The sequence below is a fragment of the Mobula birostris genome, chromosome 8 (assembly GCF_030028105.1).
Source record: "Mobula birostris isolate sMobBir1 chromosome 8, sMobBir1.hap1, whole genome shotgun sequence".
NCBI classification, from domain to species: Eukaryota; Metazoa; Chordata; class Chondrichthyes; order Myliobatiformes; family Myliobatidae; genus Mobula; species Mobula birostris.
Window position 1 is genome coordinate 86,354,189 of NC_092377.1, and position 21,453 is coordinate 86,375,641.

Below are 21,453 nucleotides of genomic sequence, written 5' to 3' on the forward strand. Positions count from 1 at the left end.
TTCAAGCATTCAGGCTTGAGCATCATGGTAGCATAGCAGTTAGCACAACACTATTACAGCTTGGGGCATCGGAGTACAATTCGGGCATCCTGTGTAAGGACTCTGTGTACCTGCTCCCCGTAAAATGCGTGTGTTTTCCCTGGGGTTCTCCAGTTTCCTTGCAGTCTAAAGACGTACCGGGTAGGTTAACTGGCCACTATAAATTGTCCCATGATTGGGTTAGGGTTAAATCTGGGTGGTCAGGGGTTGCTGGAGTGGCGCAGCTTTAAGGACCGGAAGGGCCTATGCTGTGCTGTATATCTAAATAAGCCTAATCAAAATAAAATAAAAATTCCAGAAATGGCCAGGAGTGAAAATGAATCAATTTCACCACTTCAACAAGTTATGAACTGTGAAAAATTTGAAGGTATCAATAATTATCTTGAATTTTATGATTAAAATGAAGATTTGGAGGATGCAGTTATTGAAAATTGTATGAAAGCTGTCCAATATCTACACTAGTTGTCTACACTGATTTTGTTTATTTACAGTCACTCAAAAGAACACAGTAGCTTACCCTGAGTCTATCGATAACTATTAGGAACTAATACACAATCTTATAGTACTGTCATAGTATTGATAGTGTTCTAATTTGTTCTGTATTTCATTTAAATACTTAATTTGTTATGCAGTTTGTCTTTTTTTTATATACCCTTTTAACTTTTTCCATGAAACTTCAGATAATTAGGGCAGCTGCTTAATTGGGCCAAAACGTACTGGTCCCAGTGTGTCCCAATTACTGGAATCCACTGTATGTTGTTCAAATGAGGTTTTGTCGTCTTGAATTTTTCAAATGTTAGGTCATAAAGAATTCAACAAGAGACATCTTACTTTCATTTCATTAATTGCTAAACTGATGTATAATAATCATTTAAATTACTGTTGATATAATTAATTGAATTACAGAGTACATCAATGCATCAAGATCCATTTTAAATATTGGTTTCTCATGATGCTTTTCAGTAGTAAACTATCTGTTGTTTTACTAATAGATTGGTTTTGTTTCTACTTTTGCTAGGATGTGCTGAACATACTTACTAAGCATTGTTCCCCTCGCTTCTTCTTACTTGGATTACCTGGTTTCACCATGATGATAGGAGATTTCATCACTGTTGCCACCCGAGTCCTCAACTCAGATATGCCAGATGTGAGTATGACTGTAATTTTGAGAGAGCTGGACAACACTTAACATTTGTATTTTTTCACTTAAACTCATTTGATCATTAGTGCACTGTGAGATGGATACCATGGCAGCAAATGTAAGGTGAAAATGAAGTAGCTTAAAATGTATTTCATCAAAAGGCTAGAACAGAAAATCTAGCAAACTCACTAATACCAGTACAGTTTTTACACAATAGATTATGTGAATCTTGTTAGTTGTTGATTTTCAGGCATAATTACACTAAAGCCTGAATATTCACAATTAAGTGTAAAAATAACCTGTTGTACATTACACAGGCACCACGTTGTGAAGCACAAATTCTTCTTGGATCCCTGGTTTGTTTTCCTAATCTGTACCAACAGATGTCGCTACTACAGCCTGTTAGTGGTGCTACAGATATTATCACAGGAAATGAAGATATCAAGGTAATGCAGTTTAACTGACTGGAATAGAGGGAAACCTGTTGAGCTAACATTTTGACAACAATTACAAATAAGTAACTTTGTATTGCTGGGACCAAATATGTACTTTTGACTTGCATTTAAATTTGGCTACTTGCTTGCAGTTTATATACTTTATCATTAACAATCTGTGGTATGGTTAGAGTACAAAGAGAGGTAGGCAGTAATTAAAGTAGAGGTAACAATAGGCTACATGGAAAATGAAGAGTGGGCAGAAATGCAGCAAATGAAATTCAGTTAGGGTGAAGGGCAGTGTCGGTCGACGGAGAGTGAATTTATCCATGTTGGCAGCGAACATTAGGAAATGTTTTTCCTATATGATATGAGGTTGTAGAGCTCTGAGATGCCAAGGCACTTGGGGGTCCTACTGCCTAATTTACAAACGTCTTAATGCCAGTACAGCAAATAATTAGGAAAACTAAAAAAAATGTTTGGGTTGTTGCTGGGGGAATTAATGTGGGAGGATTAGAGGGCACCCATGACAGTACACTGTGTAGGGTTTTGGTTTCTGTAACAATGTAATATGTTGGAAGTATTTCAGAGAAGAGCAAAGTTTTGACAAGTTCTATCCACAGGAGTTTGGAGAAATGAGAGAGGACTTGATTGAAACATATAAGAATCCAAGGGATTTTGAAAAGTTGCATGTGGAAAATGTGTTTCCTCTTCTTGAAGAATTCAGAATGAGTTACAACACACTGAGCTCTTCCAAAACGGTGAAATGCTTAGAAGGGCTGAAAGGACTACTGCTCCAATTTACGTGACCAAGGATTCCCAGAAGTCAAGAGGACATTGCAGTTTTTCAAGAGGCTTTAAGTTACCTCCTTGTCTAATAAGACCTTTCATCCATCCTCCATAACCTTCTGGGGCAAAGAATTCCAGAGATTCAGTACCCCCGCATGAATTTCCTTCCACACCCCAGTTTTTAATGACAACCCTCTAATGTTGTAAGTATGTCCTTTTGTGTGAGACTCTACACTGGTAGAAACATTTTGACATTGATCCTGTCATGCCCTGAAGTACCTTTGTGTTTCAATAATCTCACCTCTCATCCTTCCGAACTCCAAAGAATATAATCCTAATTTCTTTTGCCACTTATGGGATTACCCTCTCATCTCAGGAATTAGCTTGAGGATCTCTTTTGAACTGCCTTGAAGGCTACTATATCCTTCATAACTAAGGGGACCAAAATCTATTGACAAACTTCAACTTATTCAGACTGAGCTCACATCTTAGCTGCTCTGCATTAGCTTCCTGTATCTTTTAGAATTGATTTTAAAGTCCTCTTACTTGTTTTCAAAGTTCTTGCTAGTCTTGGACCAGAGTATATAGCAGAATTGTTTTTGTTTTAGAATCTTTCTCGAGCTCTCAGGTCTTTTGCTGGTCTCTTCCTCAAAAGATAATTAGCGGGAATTCAATACTTAAAACTATACAGGATCGAGACTCAGTTGGCACTTTTAAAAGCCAGCAGAAAACCTATTGATTTAACCTTGCTTTTAACTAACATCTTTTCATATTTCAATGTTATTCCATTTTAAAGCATTTTGAACTATATCATTTGTATGAAAAGTGCTCCATAATTTATTATTATTATGATTATAAAATTGTGCACAGTACTCAAGTAATGGGTTCACTAGTACCCTGTACAATTGGAACAATGCTTCTCTGTTTCTAAACTCCAGCCCTCGTGCAATAGAGACTAATATGCTGTTTGTTTTCCTAACTACTTGCTGCATCTCCCTGCTAACCACTTGGTGATTTGTGCACAAAAACAGCTGTGCTTTGCTCAACTGGACTATTTCTCCTTTTAGATAATAGTCTGTTTTCACATTCCACTTACCAAAGTCCTCACTTTCCCGTATTTAGCTTGCTCAACCGACCTTATATAGTTATAGAATGCTAATATCCTTATTCCAGCATGCACTCCTACCTTCTTTGAAGGTATTTGGCAATGTTGATACCTTACACTGTTTCCTCCTCTTGATTACTAAGGCAAATTGTAAATAACTGAGGGCCAAAAAATAATCTTTGGGCATTCCATTTATTGTATTCTCCTGGCTTGAAAAAGACTTGTTTATTCTGACTGTCTTCTTGCTCTAAACAATTAGCTAATGCACTTTGCCTAATACCATGTGCTCTTACCTTCTGTGCTAGCCTTTTAGGTGACCTTGTCAAATGTTTTCTCTGATCCAAATATTCTAGTCTCCTCGGAGACACAGCAGCAAGATTGTCAAACATAATTTACCTTTCATGTAACCAAGTTAACTTTGCTACAGTAGGTGTAGCTTTCCTGCAGTGGTTGTGGTCTTAAGTTTTAAACATTTACATCACAGTCTGTTTCAATGTTGATTTCCTGTGCTTATTAGGGATGTTACATTCCAATAATATATTTTTAATTTCTTCCATATGTTGCAGTGTATATTACATGCATTATTCTATATTATTTGCTATTCTGCAGAGCAGCAATTTAATTCAACAGTGTAAACCCTTATGAAATCAAAACATTTGGTGAGGCAGGGAGTAGCAAATTAATTTGGCAAAACTTAAATTATTTGCCCTTGGCATATGAGTAGTAAGAGGTAGATGGTTGGTGAGTTTAGACCCATTCTAGATTTGAGAAACTTAGTTATTCATAAGGGAGAAAATGGATTCATCTTATCCAAATAGATTCTGCATGTCTGGCTGACTTGGTAAGTAGAAGGCTGATTCCAATTCAGCAATTAAAGGTCTAAAGCATGTTACAGTCAGAAAAATTAAAATGTCTTTTTGATTTCCAAAATCAATTTGTGCTTAAACACTTAATAATATTTGCTTCTCTATTGAAGACTCATTTACTCTACCACCATACAGTGCAAATGCTTTCAGAAGCTACAATTAGCATAAAAATGTCCCAAAGTCCTTCACAGAGATGTAAGGTGGAAAAATAAAGCAAATTGCAGAATCAGAGCTTTAATAAATAAGCAGGTCTGAAAAGATGTGGGAGGTGTGGCAATGTGAAGATGTTTTTAATAGGAGTTGGAGCACCTGAACGCATTGCTGAAAATAATGACAGAGGATGTAGTTCTGAAATATGCTTTGGCAACTGAGGGTCAAAATTGTTGGAGAAATTTATATTTTAAATTCTGAGATGGGAAAATGAGAACTCTACTACACAGGTTAATATGTAGTTTTAGATAACTTGGAACTTTTATAGATTTGATTATGGGTGAGACATCTGAAAGAATGGGGTTGGAAAGAAACAAGGATGAAATTTTTATAGTATTTTAGGCTTAAAATTGGATGAGGCAAAGTTATGGAAGCAATATGATTATGTGGGCAATATTGATAAGGGCAGTATAAAGCTCGGCTTTGAGGGTCAGCCAGTGTTTTCATTCAATTTGAAACATTGATGAAGGAGAGGAATGGAGTCACTGACAAACAGGTGAAGTCTTCAGTCATAGAAAAGCACAGCACAAAACAAACCCTTTGACCCATCTAGTCCATGCCAAACCATTTAAACTGCCCAGACTCATCGATTTGCACTGGGACCATAACCCTCCATACTCCTACCATCTATGTACCCATCCAAATCTCTTATAAATGTTGAAATTGAGCTTGCATCCTCAACTTGTGCTGGCAGCTCGTTCCACACTCTCACAACCTTCTGAGTGAAGAAGTTTTCCTTCATGTTTCCCTTAAACTTTTTAGCTTTCATCCTTAACCCATGACCTCTAGTTGTAGTTCCACCAAACCTCAGCGGAAAGAGCCTGCTGGCATTTACTCTATAGAGAGGAGAGAGAGAGAGAAATTGCCTTTCAGCTCACGAGAGAGGATAGGCCATCAACCTTTGCTGTTGATGTTTCTGTAGCAAGCAATTTCTTTTTTATGAGGTCGAGTTGCTAGCTCGACTCTCAACCCAGCACAGATGGAATGCGTGCACCTGAGCCAGCTGGATTCGAACTCAGGACTTTCCGCCCCAAAGTCCAGCACTGATGCCACTACGCCACCAGCCGGCAACTCTATCTATACCCGTCATAATTTTGTATACCTTTATGAAATCTCCCCTCAATCTTCTACATCCCAAGGAATAAGGTCCTAATCTATTCAGTCTTTTCTTATAACTCAGGTCCTCCAGTCTCAGCAACAATCTTATAAATTTTCTCTGTACTCTTTCAACCTTATTTACATCTTTCCTGTAGGTAGGTGACCAAACTTCACATAATACTCCAAATAGGCCTCACCAGTATCTTATACAACTTCAACGTAACATCCCATCTCCTGTAATCAATGCTTTGTTTTATGAAGACCAATGTGCCAAAAGCTTTCTTTACAAACCAATCTACCTGTGATGTCACTTTCAATGAATTATGGACCTGTATTCCAAGATTCCTTTTTCCACCACACTCCTCAGTGCCCTACCATCAACTGTGTAAGACCTACACTGGCTGGTCCTAACGAAGTACAACACCTTGCACATGTCTGCATTAAATTCCTTCTGCCATTTTTCAGCCCATTTTTCTAGCTGGTCCAGATCTCTGGTTGCAAGCTCTAATAGTCTTGCTGTCCACTACACCCCCAATCTTGATGCCATCTGCAAATTTGCTGATCTTGTTAACCACATTAGCATCCAAATCATTCATATAGATGACAAACAACAATGGACCCAGCAATGATCCTTGCGACACTCCACAGGTCACAGGCCTCCAGTCAGAGAGGCAACCATCTACTACCACTGTCTGGTTTTTCCCACAAAACTAATGTCTAATCCAGTTTACTACCTCATCTTGAATGCCAAGCAACTGATTCCTCTTGACTATCTTCCCATGTGGGACCTTGTCCAATGCCAAAATGTCCAAAGTCCATGTAGACAACATCCACAGCCTTGCTTTCATTATCTTTCCTGGTAACTTCCTCAAAAAACTCTATGAAGATTGATTTGGCACAACATAGCATGCAAAAAGCCATGCTAACTATCCCTAATCAGTCCATTTCTATCCAAATACTCATTTATCTGCTCCGTTAGAATACCTTCCAGTAACTTTCCCAGTATTGAAGTCAGGCTCACAGGCCTATAATTTTCTGGTTTATTTTTGGAGCCTTTCTTAAATAGCAGAACAACAATAGCTATCCTCCAATCCTCTGGTACCTCATCTGTCACTAAGGATAATCTAAATATCTCTGCTAGGGTCCCTGCAGTTTTTGTACTTGCCTCTCACATGTTGCAGGGGTTCACCTTGTCAGGCCCTGGTGATTTATTCATCCTAATTTGCCTCAGAAGAACAAACACTCCCTCCTCTGTAGTCTCTATAGGGTCCACGACCTCACTGCTGCTTTACCTCACTTCTGTAGATCCTGTGTCCGTCTCTTGAGTAAACAGAGATGCAAAAATCCGTTTAAGATCGCCCCCATCTCTTTTGGCTCCATGCGTAGATTATCATTCTGATCTTCTAGAGGACCAGTTTTGTCCCTTGCAATCCTTTTGCTCTTAACTTATCTATAAAAGCCTTAAGGGTTCTCCTTCACCTTGTCAAGTAGGGTAGCCTCATGCCTTGTTTTAGCCCTCCTGATTTCTTTCTTAAGTGTTCTCTTGCATTTCATATTCTCCATAAACACCACATTTGTTTCTACCTGTCTATACCCGCTATGCACCTCCTCTTTTTTTTCTTAACTGTGGCCTCAATATCCCTTGAAAACCAAGGTTTCCTAAACTTCTTATCTCCTTTTACTCTGACAGGCACATACAAGCTTTGTCTCTCAAAATTTCACTTCTGGAGGCCTCCCACTTGCCAGGTACACCTTTGCTGTAAAACAACCTGTTAAATGCATACTCGCCAGATTCTTTCTGATACCATCAAATTGGCCTTTCTCCAATTTAGAATCTTAACCCTCCGACCAAACGTATCTTCTTGCATATTTGCTTTGAAAATAATGGCATTTGTAGTCACTGAATGCAAAGTGTTCCCCTACATAAACATTTGTCACCTGCCCTGTCTCATTCCCTAATAGGAGATCAAGTGTCGCACACTCTCTCATTGGGGCTACTATGTACTGATTAATGAAACTTTCCTGAATACATTTGACCACCTCTATTCCATCTAGCCCTTTTACAGTATGGGACTCTCAGTCAATTTGTGGAAAATTTAAATCACTGACTATCACAACCTTATGTTTCTTGCAACAATCTGCAATCCCTCTACAGATTTGTTCCTCTAAATTCTCTAGGCTGTTGAGTGATCTATATTATAGCCCTGTTAACATGTTCAGACATTCTTATCAGAATCAAATTTAGTATTTGTTAACTTTACGGCAGCAGTACAATGAAATATATGGTAAGTAAATGTAGAGGAAAAAAAACAGACTTGCAGTAAATATATATATATTTTAAAATAAGTAGTGCAAGAATAAGAACATAAGAACATAAGAAATAGAAGCAGGAGTAGGCCATCCGGCCCATTGAGCCTGCCTCGCCATTCAATAAGATCATGACTGATCTGTCTGTAAACTCAGCTCCATCTACCTGCCTTTTCCCCATAACCCTTAATTTCCCTACTATGTAAAAATCTATCTAACTGTATCTTAAATATACTTAATGAAGAAGCCTCAACTGCTTCCCTGGGGAGAGAATTCCACCGATTCACCACTCTCTGGGAAAAACAGTTTTTCCTCATCTCTGTCCTAAATCTTCTCCCCTGAATCTTAGGGCAGTGTCCCCTAGTTCCAGTCTCACCTACCAATGGAAACAACTTTCCTTCTTCTATCTTATCTATCCCTTTCAAAATTCTGTATGTTTCTATGAGATCCCCTCTCATTCTATTACAGCTACAGAAAGGGTGGGTAATGTAGCAAGATCCTCTTTTGAGTCAGTATGGGTGGAAGTCAGGAACAGGAAAGGAGCAGTTACTCTATTGGAAGTATTCTATAGGCCCCTGGTAGCAGCAGAGATACAGAGGAGCAGATTGGGAGGCAGATTTTGGAAAGGTGCAAAAATAACAGAGTTGTTATCATGGGTGACTTTAACTTCCCTAATATTGATTGGCACCTGATTAGTTCCAAGGGTTCAGATGGGCAGAGTTTGTTAAGTGTGTCCAGGACGGATTCCTGTCACATTATGTGGACAGGCCAACTAGGGGGAATGCCATACTAGATCTAGTACTAGGTAATGAACCGGGTCAGGTCACAGATCTCTCAGTGGGTGAGCATCTGGGGGACAGTGACCACTGCTCCCTGGCCTTTAGCATTATCATGGAAAAGGATAGAATCAGAGAGGACAGGAAAATTTTTAATTGGGGAAGGGCAAATTATGAGACTATAAGGCTAGAACTTGCGGGTGTGAATTGGGATGATGTTTTTGCAGGGAAATGTACTATGGACATGTGGTCGATGTTTAGAGATCTCTTGCAGGATGTTAGGGATAAATTTGTCCTGGTGAGGAAGATAAAGAATGGTAGGGTGAAGGAACCATGGGTGACAAGTGAGGTGGAAAATCTAGTCAGGTGGAAGAAGGCAGCATGCATTGAGGTTTAAGAAGCGGGGATCAGATGGGTCTATTGAGGAATATAGGAAAGCAAGAAAGGAGCTTAAGAAGGGGCTGAGAAGAGCAAGAAGGGGTCATGAGAAGGCCTTGGCGAGTAGGGTAAAGGAAAACCCCAAGGCATTCTTCAATTATGTGAAGAAAAAAAGGATGACAGGAGTGAAGGTAGGACTGATTAGAGATAAAGGTGGGAAGATGTGCCTGGAGGCTGTGGAAGTGAGCGAGGTCCTCAATGAATACTTCTCTTCGGTATTCACCAATGAGAGGGAACTTGATGATGGTGAGGACAATATGAGTGAGGTTGATGTTCTGGAGCATGTTGATATTAAGGGAGAGGAGGTGTTGGAGTTGTTAAAATACATTAGGACAGATAAGTCCCCGGGGCCTGACGGAATATTCCCCAGGCTGCTCCACGAGGTGAGGGAAGAGATTTCTGAGCCTCTGGCTAAGATCTTTATGTCCTCGTTGTCCACAGGAATGGTACTGGAGGATTGGAGGGAGGCGAATGTTGTCCCCTTGTTCAAAAAAGGTAGTAGGGATAGTCTGGGTAATTATAGACCAGTGAGCCTTACATCTGTGGTGGGAAAGCTGTTGGAAGAGATTCTTAGAGATAGGATCTCTGGGCATTTAGAGAATCATGGTCTGATCAGGGACAGTCAGCATGGCTTTGTGAAGGGCAGATCATGTCTAACAAGCCTGGTAGAGTTCTTTGAGGAGGTGACCAGGCATATAGATGAGGGTAGTGCAGTGGATGTGATCTATATGGACTTTAGTAAGGCATCTGACAAGGTTCCACACGGTAGGCTTATTCAGAAAGTCAGAAGGCGTGGGATCCAGGGAAGTTTGGCCAGGTGGATTCAGAACTGGCTTGCCTGCAGAAGGCAGAGGGTGGTGGTGGAGGGAGTACATTCTGATTGGAGGGTTGTGACTAGTGGTGTCCCACAAGGATCTGTTCTGGGACCTCTACTTTTCGTGATTTTTATTAACGACCTGGATGTGGGGGTAGAAGGGTGGGTTGGCAAGTTTGCAGATGACACAAAGGTTGGTGGTGTTGTAGATAGTGTAGAGGATTGTCAAAGATTGCAGCGAGACATTGATAAGATGCAGGAGTGGGCTGAGAAGTGGCAGATGGAGTTCAACCCGGAGAAGTGTGAGGTGGTACACTTTGGAAGGACAAACTCCAAGGCAGAGTACAAAGTAAATGGCAGGATACTTGGTAGTGTGGAGGAGCAGAGGGATCTGGGGGTACATGTCCACAGATCCCTGAAAGTTTCCTCACAGGTGGATAGGGTAGTTAAGAAAGTTTATGGGGTGTTAGCTTTCATAAGTGAAGGGATAGAGTTTAAGAGTCGCGATGTAATGATGCAGCTCTATAAAACTCTGGTTAGGCTACACTTGGAGGACTGTTCAGTTCTGGTCGCCTCACTATAGGAAGGATGTGGAAGCATTGGAAAGGGTACAGAGGGGATTTACCAGAATGCTGCCTGGTTTAGAGAGTATGCATTATGATCAGAGATTAAGGGAGCTAGGTCTTTACTCTTTGGAGAGAAGGAGAATGAGAGGAGACATGATAGAGGTGTACAAGATAATAAGAGGAATAGATAGAGTGGATAGCCAGCGCTTCTTCCCCAGGGCACCGCTGCTCAATACAAGAGGACATGGCTTTAAGGTAAGGGGTGGGAAGTTGAAGGGGGATATTAGAGGAAGGTTTTTCACTCAGAGAGTGGTTGTTGCGTGGAATGCACTGCCTGAGTCAGTGGTGGATGCAGATACACTAGTGAAGTTTAAGATACTACTAGACAGGTATATGGAGGAAATTAAGATGGGGGCTTATATGGGAGGCAGGGTTTGAGGGTCGGCACAATATTGTGGGCGAAGGGCCTGTACTGTGCTGTACCATTCTATGTTCTATGTTCTTCTGAATTCCAGAAAGTATAGTCCAGGTGACTCAAACTCTCCTCATAGGTTAACCCCTTCATCTCTTGAATCAACCTGGTGAACCTCCTCTGCACTGCTTCCAAAGCCAGTATATCCTTCCTCAAGTATGGAGACCAGAACTGCACACAGTACTCCAGGTGCAGCCTCACCAGTACCTTGTATAGTTGCAGCATGACCTCCCTGCTCTTGAATTCAGTCCCTCTAGCAATGAAGGCCAACATTCCATTTGCCTTCTTAATAAGCTGTTGTACCTGCAAGCCAATTTTTTGTGATTCATGAACAAGCACTCCCAAGTCCCTCTGTACAACAGCATGCTGCAATCTTTCACCATTTAAATAATAATCTGCTCTTCTATTATTCCTTCCAAAGTGGATGATCTCGCATTTACCAACGTTGTATTCCATCTGCCAGACCTTGGCCCACTCACATAACCTATCTATATCCCTCTGCAGACTCTCCACATCCTCTGTACAATTTGCTTTACCACTCAGTTTAGTGTCATCAGCAAATTTTGCTACGCTACATTCAGTCCCCTCTTCCAAATCATCAATGTAAATGGTAAACAGCTGCGGGCCCAGCACCGACCCCTGCGGCACCCTACTCACCACTGACTGCCAACTGGAGAAATACCCATTTATACCAACTCTCTGCCTTCTATTGGTTAACCAATCCACTATCCATGCCAATACACTTCCTCCGACTGCATGCATCCATATCTTATTAATTTGTCTCTTGTGCACCTTATCGAACGCCTTCTGGAAATCCAAGCATATGACATCCACCTGTTCCCCTCTATCCACTGCACACCTTACATCCTCAAAGAACTCCAGTAAGTTTGTCAAACAGGACCTGCCCTTTCTGAATCCATGCTGTGTCTGTCTAATGGAACCACTCCTTTCTAAATGTTTTGCTATTTCTTCCTTAATGACAGCTTCAAGCATTTTCCTGACTACAGATTTTAAGCTAACTGGCCTATAGTTGCCCAACTTTTGCCTACGCCCTTTTTTAAAAAGTGGTGTGACATTTGCTGTCTTCTAATCCGCCGGGACCTGCCCAGAGTCTGGAGAATTTTGGTAAATGATTACCAACGCGTCTACTATAACCTCCGCCAATTCCCGCAGCACCCTGCGATGCATTCCATCAGGACCAGGGGAATTATCTACCTTCAGGCCCTCTAGTTTGTTCATCACTATCTCTTTAGTGACAGTGAGTTTATCGAGGTCCTCACCTCCCGTTTCGTCCATCATTCTTAGGCATATTAGGTGTGTCCTCCACCGTGAAAACCGACACAAAATAGTCGTTCAATGCCTCAGCCATTTCCTTATCACCCAATATCAATTTCCCTTTCTTGTCTTCCAAGGGACCTACGTTGACTTTAGCCACCCTCTTCCGCTTTATATATTTATAAAAAACTTTTGCTATCTGTTTTTATATTTTGTGTTAATTTACTTTCATACTCTATCTTCCCTTTCCTTATTTCTTGTTTAGTTGTTCTTTGTTGCTTTTTAAAGTTTTCCCAATCCTCCAGTCTCCCACTACTCTTTGCGACTTTGTACATGAGCTTTTAATTTGATACTGTCCTTCATTTCCTTAGTTATCCAAGGTTAGCTCTCCCCACACTTACTGTCCTTACTTTTGGGCACAGGAGTACATTCAGCCAGAAACTCATTCTACCGAGATGCAACACTGAGCGTCATAGGAAGTCATTCCTGTCTGTGGCTATCAAACTTTACAACTCCTCCCTTGGAGGGTCAGACACTCTGAGCCAATAGGCTGGTCCTGGACTTATTTCCATCTGGCATAATTTATGTATTATTATTTAAATTATGGTTTTATATTGCTATATTTATACTCTATTCTTGGTTGGTGCAACTGTAACGAAACCCACTTTCCCTCGGGATCAATAAAGTATGTCTATCTATCTATCTTTGACTGGAATATGTTTTTGTTGAACACTGTGAAAAGTCTCTTTGAAAGTATTCCACTATTCCTCAACTGTCCTACCAAATAGCCTGTGCTCCCAATCCACATTAGCCAACTCCTCCCTCATCAATACACTAGTTTTAGATCTAACTATTTCATCCTCCATCTGTATGCAAAATTCAATCATACTATGATCACTCTTTCCAAGAGGATCCCTGACTACAAGATCATTAATCTTACCTATTTCATTACACAGAACTAGATCTAAGATAGCATTTTCTCTTGTAGGTTCACTAGCATGTTGCTCAAGAAATCCATTATGGATGCATTCTGTGAAGTCCTCCTCTAGACTTCCAACCTGATGCACCCAATCTATGTGGAAGTTAAAATCCCCCATGACAACTGCTGTTCCGCTCTTACAAGCCTCAGATATTTCTTGGTTAATCGCCTCTGCCACTGCAATATTTTTTATTAGGTGGCCTATAGACAACTCCCACCAGTGATTTTTTTTCCCTTTACTGTTCTTAATCTCTACCCAGATGGACTCAACATTCTGCTCCGTAGATCTTATATCGTCTCTCACAATCGCCCTGATCTCATCCTTAATTAAGAGTGCCACCCCACCTCCTTTGCCTTCCTATCTATCTTTCTGTATTACCTGATACTCTTGGATATTTAATTCCCAGTCATCTCCACCTTGCAATCAGGTTTCTGTAATGGCCACTAAATCATATGCCTTAGTACTGATCTGTGCCACAAGTTCACTAACTTTGTTTGTAATACTATGGGCATTTAGATAAAGTGCCCTTATACTCATTGTCCTTTTAGAATCTAGTGACCTATGCGATTTTTGCTTTTTACTTTTATGAACTCTACTCTTACTTTTTTCTTCACTAACTCTAGCTTTGATCTCTACATCACTTCCCTCTTTTTTTAAAAACTGAAATTTTAAAAAAAGTGAGGTAGTGTTCATGGGTTCAATGCCCATTTAGGAATCAGATGGCAGAGGGGAAGAAGCTGTTCATCAGTCACTGAGTTTGTGCTTCAGGCTTCTGTACCTCCTACCTGATGGTAACAATGAGAAGAGGGCATGTCCTGGATAATTGGGGTCCTTAATGATGGACACCACTTTCCTAAAGCACTGCTCCTTGAAGGTATCTTGGATGTTATGGAGGCTAGTACCCATTATGAGCTGACTAATTTTACAAGTTTCTGCAACTTACTTTGATCTGCGCAGTTGCCCCCTCATACCAAATGGTGAAGCAGTCAGTCAGAATGCTCTCTACAGTACATTTGTAGAAGTTTTCTAGTGTTTTAGGTGACAAACCAAATCTCCTCAAATTTCCTCAGTCCACCCATAAAGCCTCACTCAATGTGTTCACCAGTCGGTCCTTGACATTTTCCCTGACTAGTAAAGCCTCCCCTCCTCCTTTAATCCCTCCTGCTCAGTTGTGTCTTAAACAATGGAACCCCGGAATATTGAGCTGCCAGTCCTGCCCCTCCTGCAGCTGCATCACTCATGGCTGCAATATCATAATTCCATGTGTTGATCCTTTGGCAGGACTGCAGTGAGAACTTTTCCAGTATTAATCGAAATAACAAGGTAATTACAGTTCACTTAATACATTATTTCAGATAAGTAGACTGAGAGTTAAAAGGAGACAGAAGTTTGAGTACAACGATAAGTGTCTTGTCTTTGGGGTTGATATTGCCAAAGGTTGTAGAGCAATAAAAAAACTCAGTAGATTAAGGAAAAATTCTTAAAGAGGTTAAGGTGTGGAGTAGGAAATGAATATATTTGGTACCGCAAGCATTGGCAGCAGAGGAAAAATATTAAAATAATGTATATTCTGACAGTGTCAAAAGATCCCAGAAAGCAAGAAATTTTTGAATTCTTTCATCGCTGATATTAGTGTAGGATTGGACCTTATGTTTCAAAGACTAGTTATTTGTGCATAACGTATAGCTCCTAATCAGATATTGAGTGTTTATAACTGTTGCAACCTGTCTTAGCAGTTTTCTGTGAGTCAAATAAATTTTTAGACGCTATCCTAATTGCAGCATCTTGTATTAAAATGCAATTAATCAACCTGCTTCAGAAAACACTGGCGCAAGAAGAACAGTGTAACTTGGAGCAATTCATTAATATTTGTCAAGTTAGTTTTAATGTCATTGCCACCATAGGTGGTACATAAATCCAGAATGGACCTTATCGGATACTGTTTCACTTTAAAGTTTAGAATCCAGATGGATTTTGTTTTGTATACAATGATTCCGTTTCCTCAGAACATAATCTATTGTGTTTTGTAGAATACTTTTATTTATAGGTGTTTTACTTTTTGTGCTCAGATGGTAAAACTTGAGATGGTATTTGATTGATCACATTTTGATCTGAAAGAAATGTAACCTTCGGTGTTATTGTGTCCAGTGAGGAATAATAAAACTACTTATTCTTTTTCTGAATGACCTTTACATTTTTATCTTGTTTTAAAATGTTACCTTGGTCTCCAGAGTATTCCTATCGGCCAGAGTATAAAGGTTTATGAAAATAATGATGGAAATGGAATTTGTACCTCAGAAATGTAATTTTCATCATAGGATTTTAATCGATTTAGTGGTCATTAATGCACTTTACAGTTTGAAGTGATATGATCTGTCAAATAATTGCCTTCAGTCATGCTTTCAGGCAAGCATCTGTTCTTATGAACATTTGACTGTTTTATCTCAATTATTTTCTTCAAAGCATTTTTCTTAAATTGACATGTTTGAATCCAATATTCCTATGGGCCCTTGTAAAGACTACAATTCATATAATTCTGTAAAGCGCCAGGCTCTCAGAATGCTCAATTTGTTTTTGAATCAACTTAATTTTTAAAGATCAATACGTTTTATTTACTTTTGATTCTGGAAACCTTGAGAAAGATGTTTTATATAATTCTTGCCTCTTGTCAAAATATGCTACTTAACCAAGCTCAATTTTAAGGATAATATTGTGTCATCCATACATCATTAAAATGAAAATTACTAGAAAGGTCATTCTAAAATTATGTATTTTTATCTCGGACAGGATTATTTGGTAAATATTCTGATGAAAAATGCAAGGAATGAAACCTGTGAGACTGCACGGTAAGTATGAATATCTTTGTACTTGGGAATTATTTAAAATTCTTCTCTAGAAATAATAAATGTCATGGAGCATTAACTAAACAGAGTCTTGGGTGAGTCTAATAAGACCATAAGACATTGCAGCATTCAGCATATCAAGTCTGCTCAGCTGTTCCAACATTGCTTATTATCCCTCTAAACCAATGTTTCCTGTCTTCTCCCCTTAAACTTTGACTCCCCAACTAATCAAGAACCTAACAAACTCCACTTTAAATATACCCAATGACTTGGCGACCATAGACAATCTGTGGCAATGAATTTTACAGATTCACTATCCTCTGGCTAAAGAAATTCCTCTTCATCTCTGTTCTAAAAGGACTTGCTTCTTTTCAGAGGCTGTGCACTCTGGCAGTAGACTCCCCCACTATAGGAAGCATCCTTCCCACATCCACTCTATCTAGAACAAGAGAAAATCTGCAGATGCTGGAAATCAAAGTAATACACACCAAATGCTTAAGGAACTATGTAAGCCAGTCAGTGTCTATTGAAAAGAGTAAACAGATGATGTTTCAGGCGAAGACCCTTCATCAAGAGTTCCTCCCACATTTTGTGTGTATCCACTCTATCTAGGCCTTTCAGTATTCAATAGGCCCCTCGTACTCCTAAACTCCAGTGAATATAGACCCAGAGCCATTCCCGGGATCTTTCTCACAAACCTCCTCTGGGCCCTCTCCAATGCCAGCCAACCAGAAAAGCCTCCTTTATTCCCACTCTTTGTCTCCTGCCAATCAGCCTATCTTCTATCCATTCTGGTACCTTTCCCGCAATACCATGGGCTTTTATCTTGTTTAGCAGCCTTATGTGTAAAACATTGTCAGAGGCCTTCAAAAAATCCAAGTAAACATCCACTGACTCTCTTTTGCCTATCCTGCCTGTTATTTCCTCAAAGAATGCCAACAGATATGTCCAGCAAAATTTCCCCTGAAGGAAACCATGTGGACTTTGTCCTAATATTGGTCCTTGCTAGCATTTATCATTATGTACACTTCTCATGATTTACCAAGATTACCCATGTTGTCCACAATTTTTCCCATGCTAAATTGGAAAAGCAGTCTGAAAGACCCGTTGAACAACACCCTAATATTGTCATATTGACGGAATAGCATACAGGAAAAAGTATTTCTTCATTGCAGTTTCTGCCTAAGATATGCCTGACTGACAAGGCAAATGCTCCTCTTCTTTAGAGGTGTTGGTACAGTAGTACATAGGAAGGAGTTGCCTTGGGACTTCTCAGGAGTGAATTCCAAATTCAAGAAGTTTCATGCTATCAAGTCAAATATCGGCAAGGTATCTGAACATTGACTCTTTCTTCTAAAAACTGATGAATCATTATTGCTGCATGTGGAGCAAGTACTGGGAACAGCAAGTGCACAAAATATATTCTAAACAGGGAGATTCATTGCCAAACATTGGTGACGCCAGGAGTAACCACGCTGGGCAAGCCATGAAGTTCCTAGCTGACATCTGTGTCTGCAACAGGTGGTAAGCAAAGCAAACCAAGAGATAAAACTACCTGATTCCGTCCTCATCAATCTATCTTCAGCCAGTTTGATTCCTTCCCTGTAACATCCAAAAATGTGATAAAGTGCAATCAAATGCTGCCAAACCTTTCTGACCAGTACTCACTTTGAGTTTTCCCGGGAGAACTTGGTCCTATGTTTCATTCCAGCTGCGCTCCAAGCAGCTGAACTCTAAAGGTGAGGCATCAGTCCCTGTCTTCAACCTCAAGGAATCACTTGATTGAAAAATAGAAGTCAGTAAGCATCAAGAGGAAAACACACCATTCGTTAATGTCATAGCTTGCACAAAAAAAGGTAGCTGTGTTTATTAAAAGTCACTAAACTTAGCCCATGATATTACTGCAGGAATTCCTGAGGGCAATGTTATCAGCAACTGATCTTCCATCAGAAGGTCAGAAATGGGCAAATCTGCTGATGATTGCACAATGATTGCAATTTTATTTTGTAGTTCCTCAGGAAATTAAGTAGCCTTGCACCAAGACAACATTCAGACATGAGCTGATAAGTGGAAACATGTTTATACCATGTTTGCCAGACAATAACCATCCAACAAACACAAAATGCTGGAGGAACTCAGCAATTAAGGCAGCATCTATGGAAGTGAGTTAGTATTTTTGGGCCGAAACTCTTAATCTGGACTGGAAAGAAAGAGGAGGATGCCATCTTTTATAAAGCTACCAAATCCTACGGCTAACTTGACTATACCTCTTCCCACCCTTTCTCTCGTAAAAATCTGTTCCCAGGGTTACACTTTCCTTTCCAGGACACCAAAGGTGTCCTCCTTCATTAATGCTTCTCTTACCCTGCATCTCCTTCATTTCCTGGACATCCACCCTCACCCCATCTTCCCATGCTTTAACAGAGATAGAGTTCCTCTTGTCCTCACCTACCACTTCATGAGCCTCTGCATCCAACAAATTATTCTCTACATCTTCTGCTATCTTCAATGGGATCCTACTACCAAACACATCTATACCTCTACCCAACTCTTTGCTTTCCACAGGGATCACTCCCACTGTGATTCCCTTGTCCATTCATCTCTCGCCAATAATCTTACTCCTGGGGCTTATCTCTGCAAGTGGAAAAAGTGCCTATTCACCTCCTCCCTTACCTCCATTCAGGTCCCAAACAGTCCTTCCAAATGAGGCAGTACTTCACCTGCGAATCTGTTGGGGTTGTCTATTGTATCTGGTGATCCCACTGCAACCTCCTCAACAATAGTGAGACCTGATGTGTACTGGGGTGACCGCTTTGTTGAGCACCTCTGCTCTATCCACCAAAAGTGGCTAACCATTTTAATTTCTATCCCATTCCCTTTCCAACATATCAGTCCATGGCCTCCTCTTTTGCTGTGATGGGACCACTCTCAGGATAGACGGGCAACATCTCATGTTCCATCTATGTAGCCTCCAACCTGATGGCATCAACATTAATTTCTCCTTCTGGTAATTTTTTTGTCTTTTTCCCCTCCCCCTTCCCTCTTCTCTTCCTCACTCTGGCCACTTATCTGTTCTCCTCTTCTGCTTATAACCTCCCCCTGGTGATTCTCCTTCTTCCCTTTCTCCCATAGTCCACTCTCCTCTCCTATCAGATTTCTTCTTCTGCAAACTTTTAGCTTTCCCACCCACCTGGCTTCACATCACCTTCTAACTTGTCCTCCTTCTTCTTGCCCCATCTTTTTATTCTGGTGTCTCCCCCTTCCTTTCCAGTCCTGCTGAAGGGCCTTGGCCCAAATTGTCAGCTGTTTTAGATTATAGATTATGAAGACACGTAATCCTCTTTTATTGTCATTTAGTAATGCATGCAATAAGAAATGATTCATTATTTCCTCCGGTGTGATATCACAAAACACAGGACAGACCAAGACTGAAAAAACTGACAAAACCACATAATTATAACATATAGTTACAACAGTGCAACAATACCATACTTGATGAAGAAGTCCATGAGCACAGTAGAGTTTAAAGTTTCTCAAATGTCCCACATCTCACGCAGACGGGAGAAGGAAGAAAAACTCTCCCTGCCATGCCAACCACAATCCGACTCTGAGTCATCCGAAAACTTGGAGCTCCGATCAGCTCTCTGACACCGAGTACTGAGCACTATCTCTATCTGAACGAGTCGACCTCCTTCTCGGTTGCCAAAAGCAGGCAAGGCCAGGGATTTTGAGGCCTACCCTCCGAAAGATTCCCGACCACACAGTAACGACAGCAGCGAACGGGCGTTTCAGAAATTTCTCCAGATGTTCTTCTGTGCTTTCATGTCCGTTCTCCATCAAATCAGAATTGTCTACAGCCCCTATTTAACAGATACGATATCATTTTTCACCGGAGGGCTGCGCACACGCAGGCGCGCCGCCATCTTACTCATTTCCATTAATGCTGCCTAACCTGATGAGTTCCTCCAGCATTTTGTGCGTGCTGCTTTGGATTTGCAGCATCTGTAGAATCTCTTGTGTTTATGAATATCCATCCAAGGCAAGCAAGATTCCAACCATTTACCTTCCAAGTTAAGTGAAATAACTATGATCATCAACTTGTGGGTCAAGTTGTCTAGAATTTCAGCTGAACCATCTATATAAATATTAATTCTACTAAAGTAATCAGAGTTCAACTACTGGGTGGTGAGAGGCAAATCACTACTGCTCCATTGTGATTTGCTTCCAGGCACACTAGTGCCTTTCCACTATCAGGTAGACACAAGCAAGGAGTTCAGTGAAATAGTGCCTACATATATTGAAAAGTACGACTCCAGAAAAACTCAGGAAGCTGAACACCACCCAGAAAATATCACCTTTCTTGACTGGTGCTCCATCTGCCACCACAAGCATGCATTCCTTCTGGTACTGATGCTCAGCGGCTACAATGTGTGCCATGTACAAAACACACTGCAGCTGCTTGCTCAGGTAACTGCAACACTACCTCTCAAATTGTCCAGATCAGAAGGAGCAGTTATCTGGGTTGCTACCACCTGCAGATTCCCTTCCAATTTACAGAATCAGATTTCTTATCACCGGCATATGTCGTGAAATTTGTTAACTTAGCAGTAGCAGTTCATTGCAATACATAATATAGAAGAAAAAAAACAATAAATAAATAAACCAATTACAGTGTATGTATATTGAATAGATTAAAAATTGTGGAAAAACAGAAATAATATACGTTTGTACATTTAAAAAAAAGTGAGGTATTCACGTGATCCCTGTCCATTTAGGAATCGGATGGCAGAGGGGAAAAAGCTGTTCCTGAATCGCTGAGTGTGTGCCTTCAGGCTTCTGTACCTCCTATCTGATAGTAACAGTGAGAAAAGGGCATGCGCTGGGTGCTGGGGGTCCTTATTAATGGATGCCGCCTTTCTGAGACACCGCTCCTTGAAGATGCCCTGAGTATTTTATAGGCTAGTACCCAAGATGGAGCTGACTAAATTTATGACCCACTGCAGCTTCTTTCAGTCCTGTGCAGTAGCCACCCTTCCATACCAGACAGTGTTGCAGCCTGTCAGAATGCTCTCCATGGTACATCAGTAGAAGTTTTTGAGTGTTTTCATTGACATATCAAATCTCTTCAAAGTCCTAATGAAGTATAGTCGCTGTCTTGCTTTCTTTATAACTGCGTTGATATGTTGGGACCAGGTTAGGTCCTCAGAGATCTTGACACTGAGGAACTTGCAACTGCTCATTCACTCCACTTCTGATCCCTCTATGAGGATTGGTATGCCTTTCTTCATCTTGTCCTTTCC

The 21,453-nt window shown here is 40.5% G+C and overlaps 1 protein-coding gene across 14 annotated transcripts in view; it reads left to right on the forward strand.

Moving 5' to 3' along the window:
- The window catches only part of ralgapa2 (Ral GTPase activating protein catalytic subunit alpha 2), a 560,288-nt gene that overhangs the window by 282,318 nt on the left and 256,517 nt on the right, over nt 1-21,453 (forward strand). For all 14 annotated transcript variants that reach the window (XR_011886861.1, XR_011886862.1, XR_011886864.1 and 11 more), the window contains exons 25-27: nt 1,058-1,186; nt 1,498-1,626; nt 16,098-16,156. Coding sequence is in view for 10 of the 14 variants with exons in the window: in XM_072265566.1 (XP_072121667.1) it covers nt 1,058-1,186; nt 1,498-1,626; nt 16,098-16,156 (317 nt within the window). In the remaining 4 variants the exon portion in view is untranslated. The remainder of the gene's footprint in view (nt 1-1,057; nt 1,187-1,497; nt 1,627-16,097; nt 16,157-21,453) is intronic.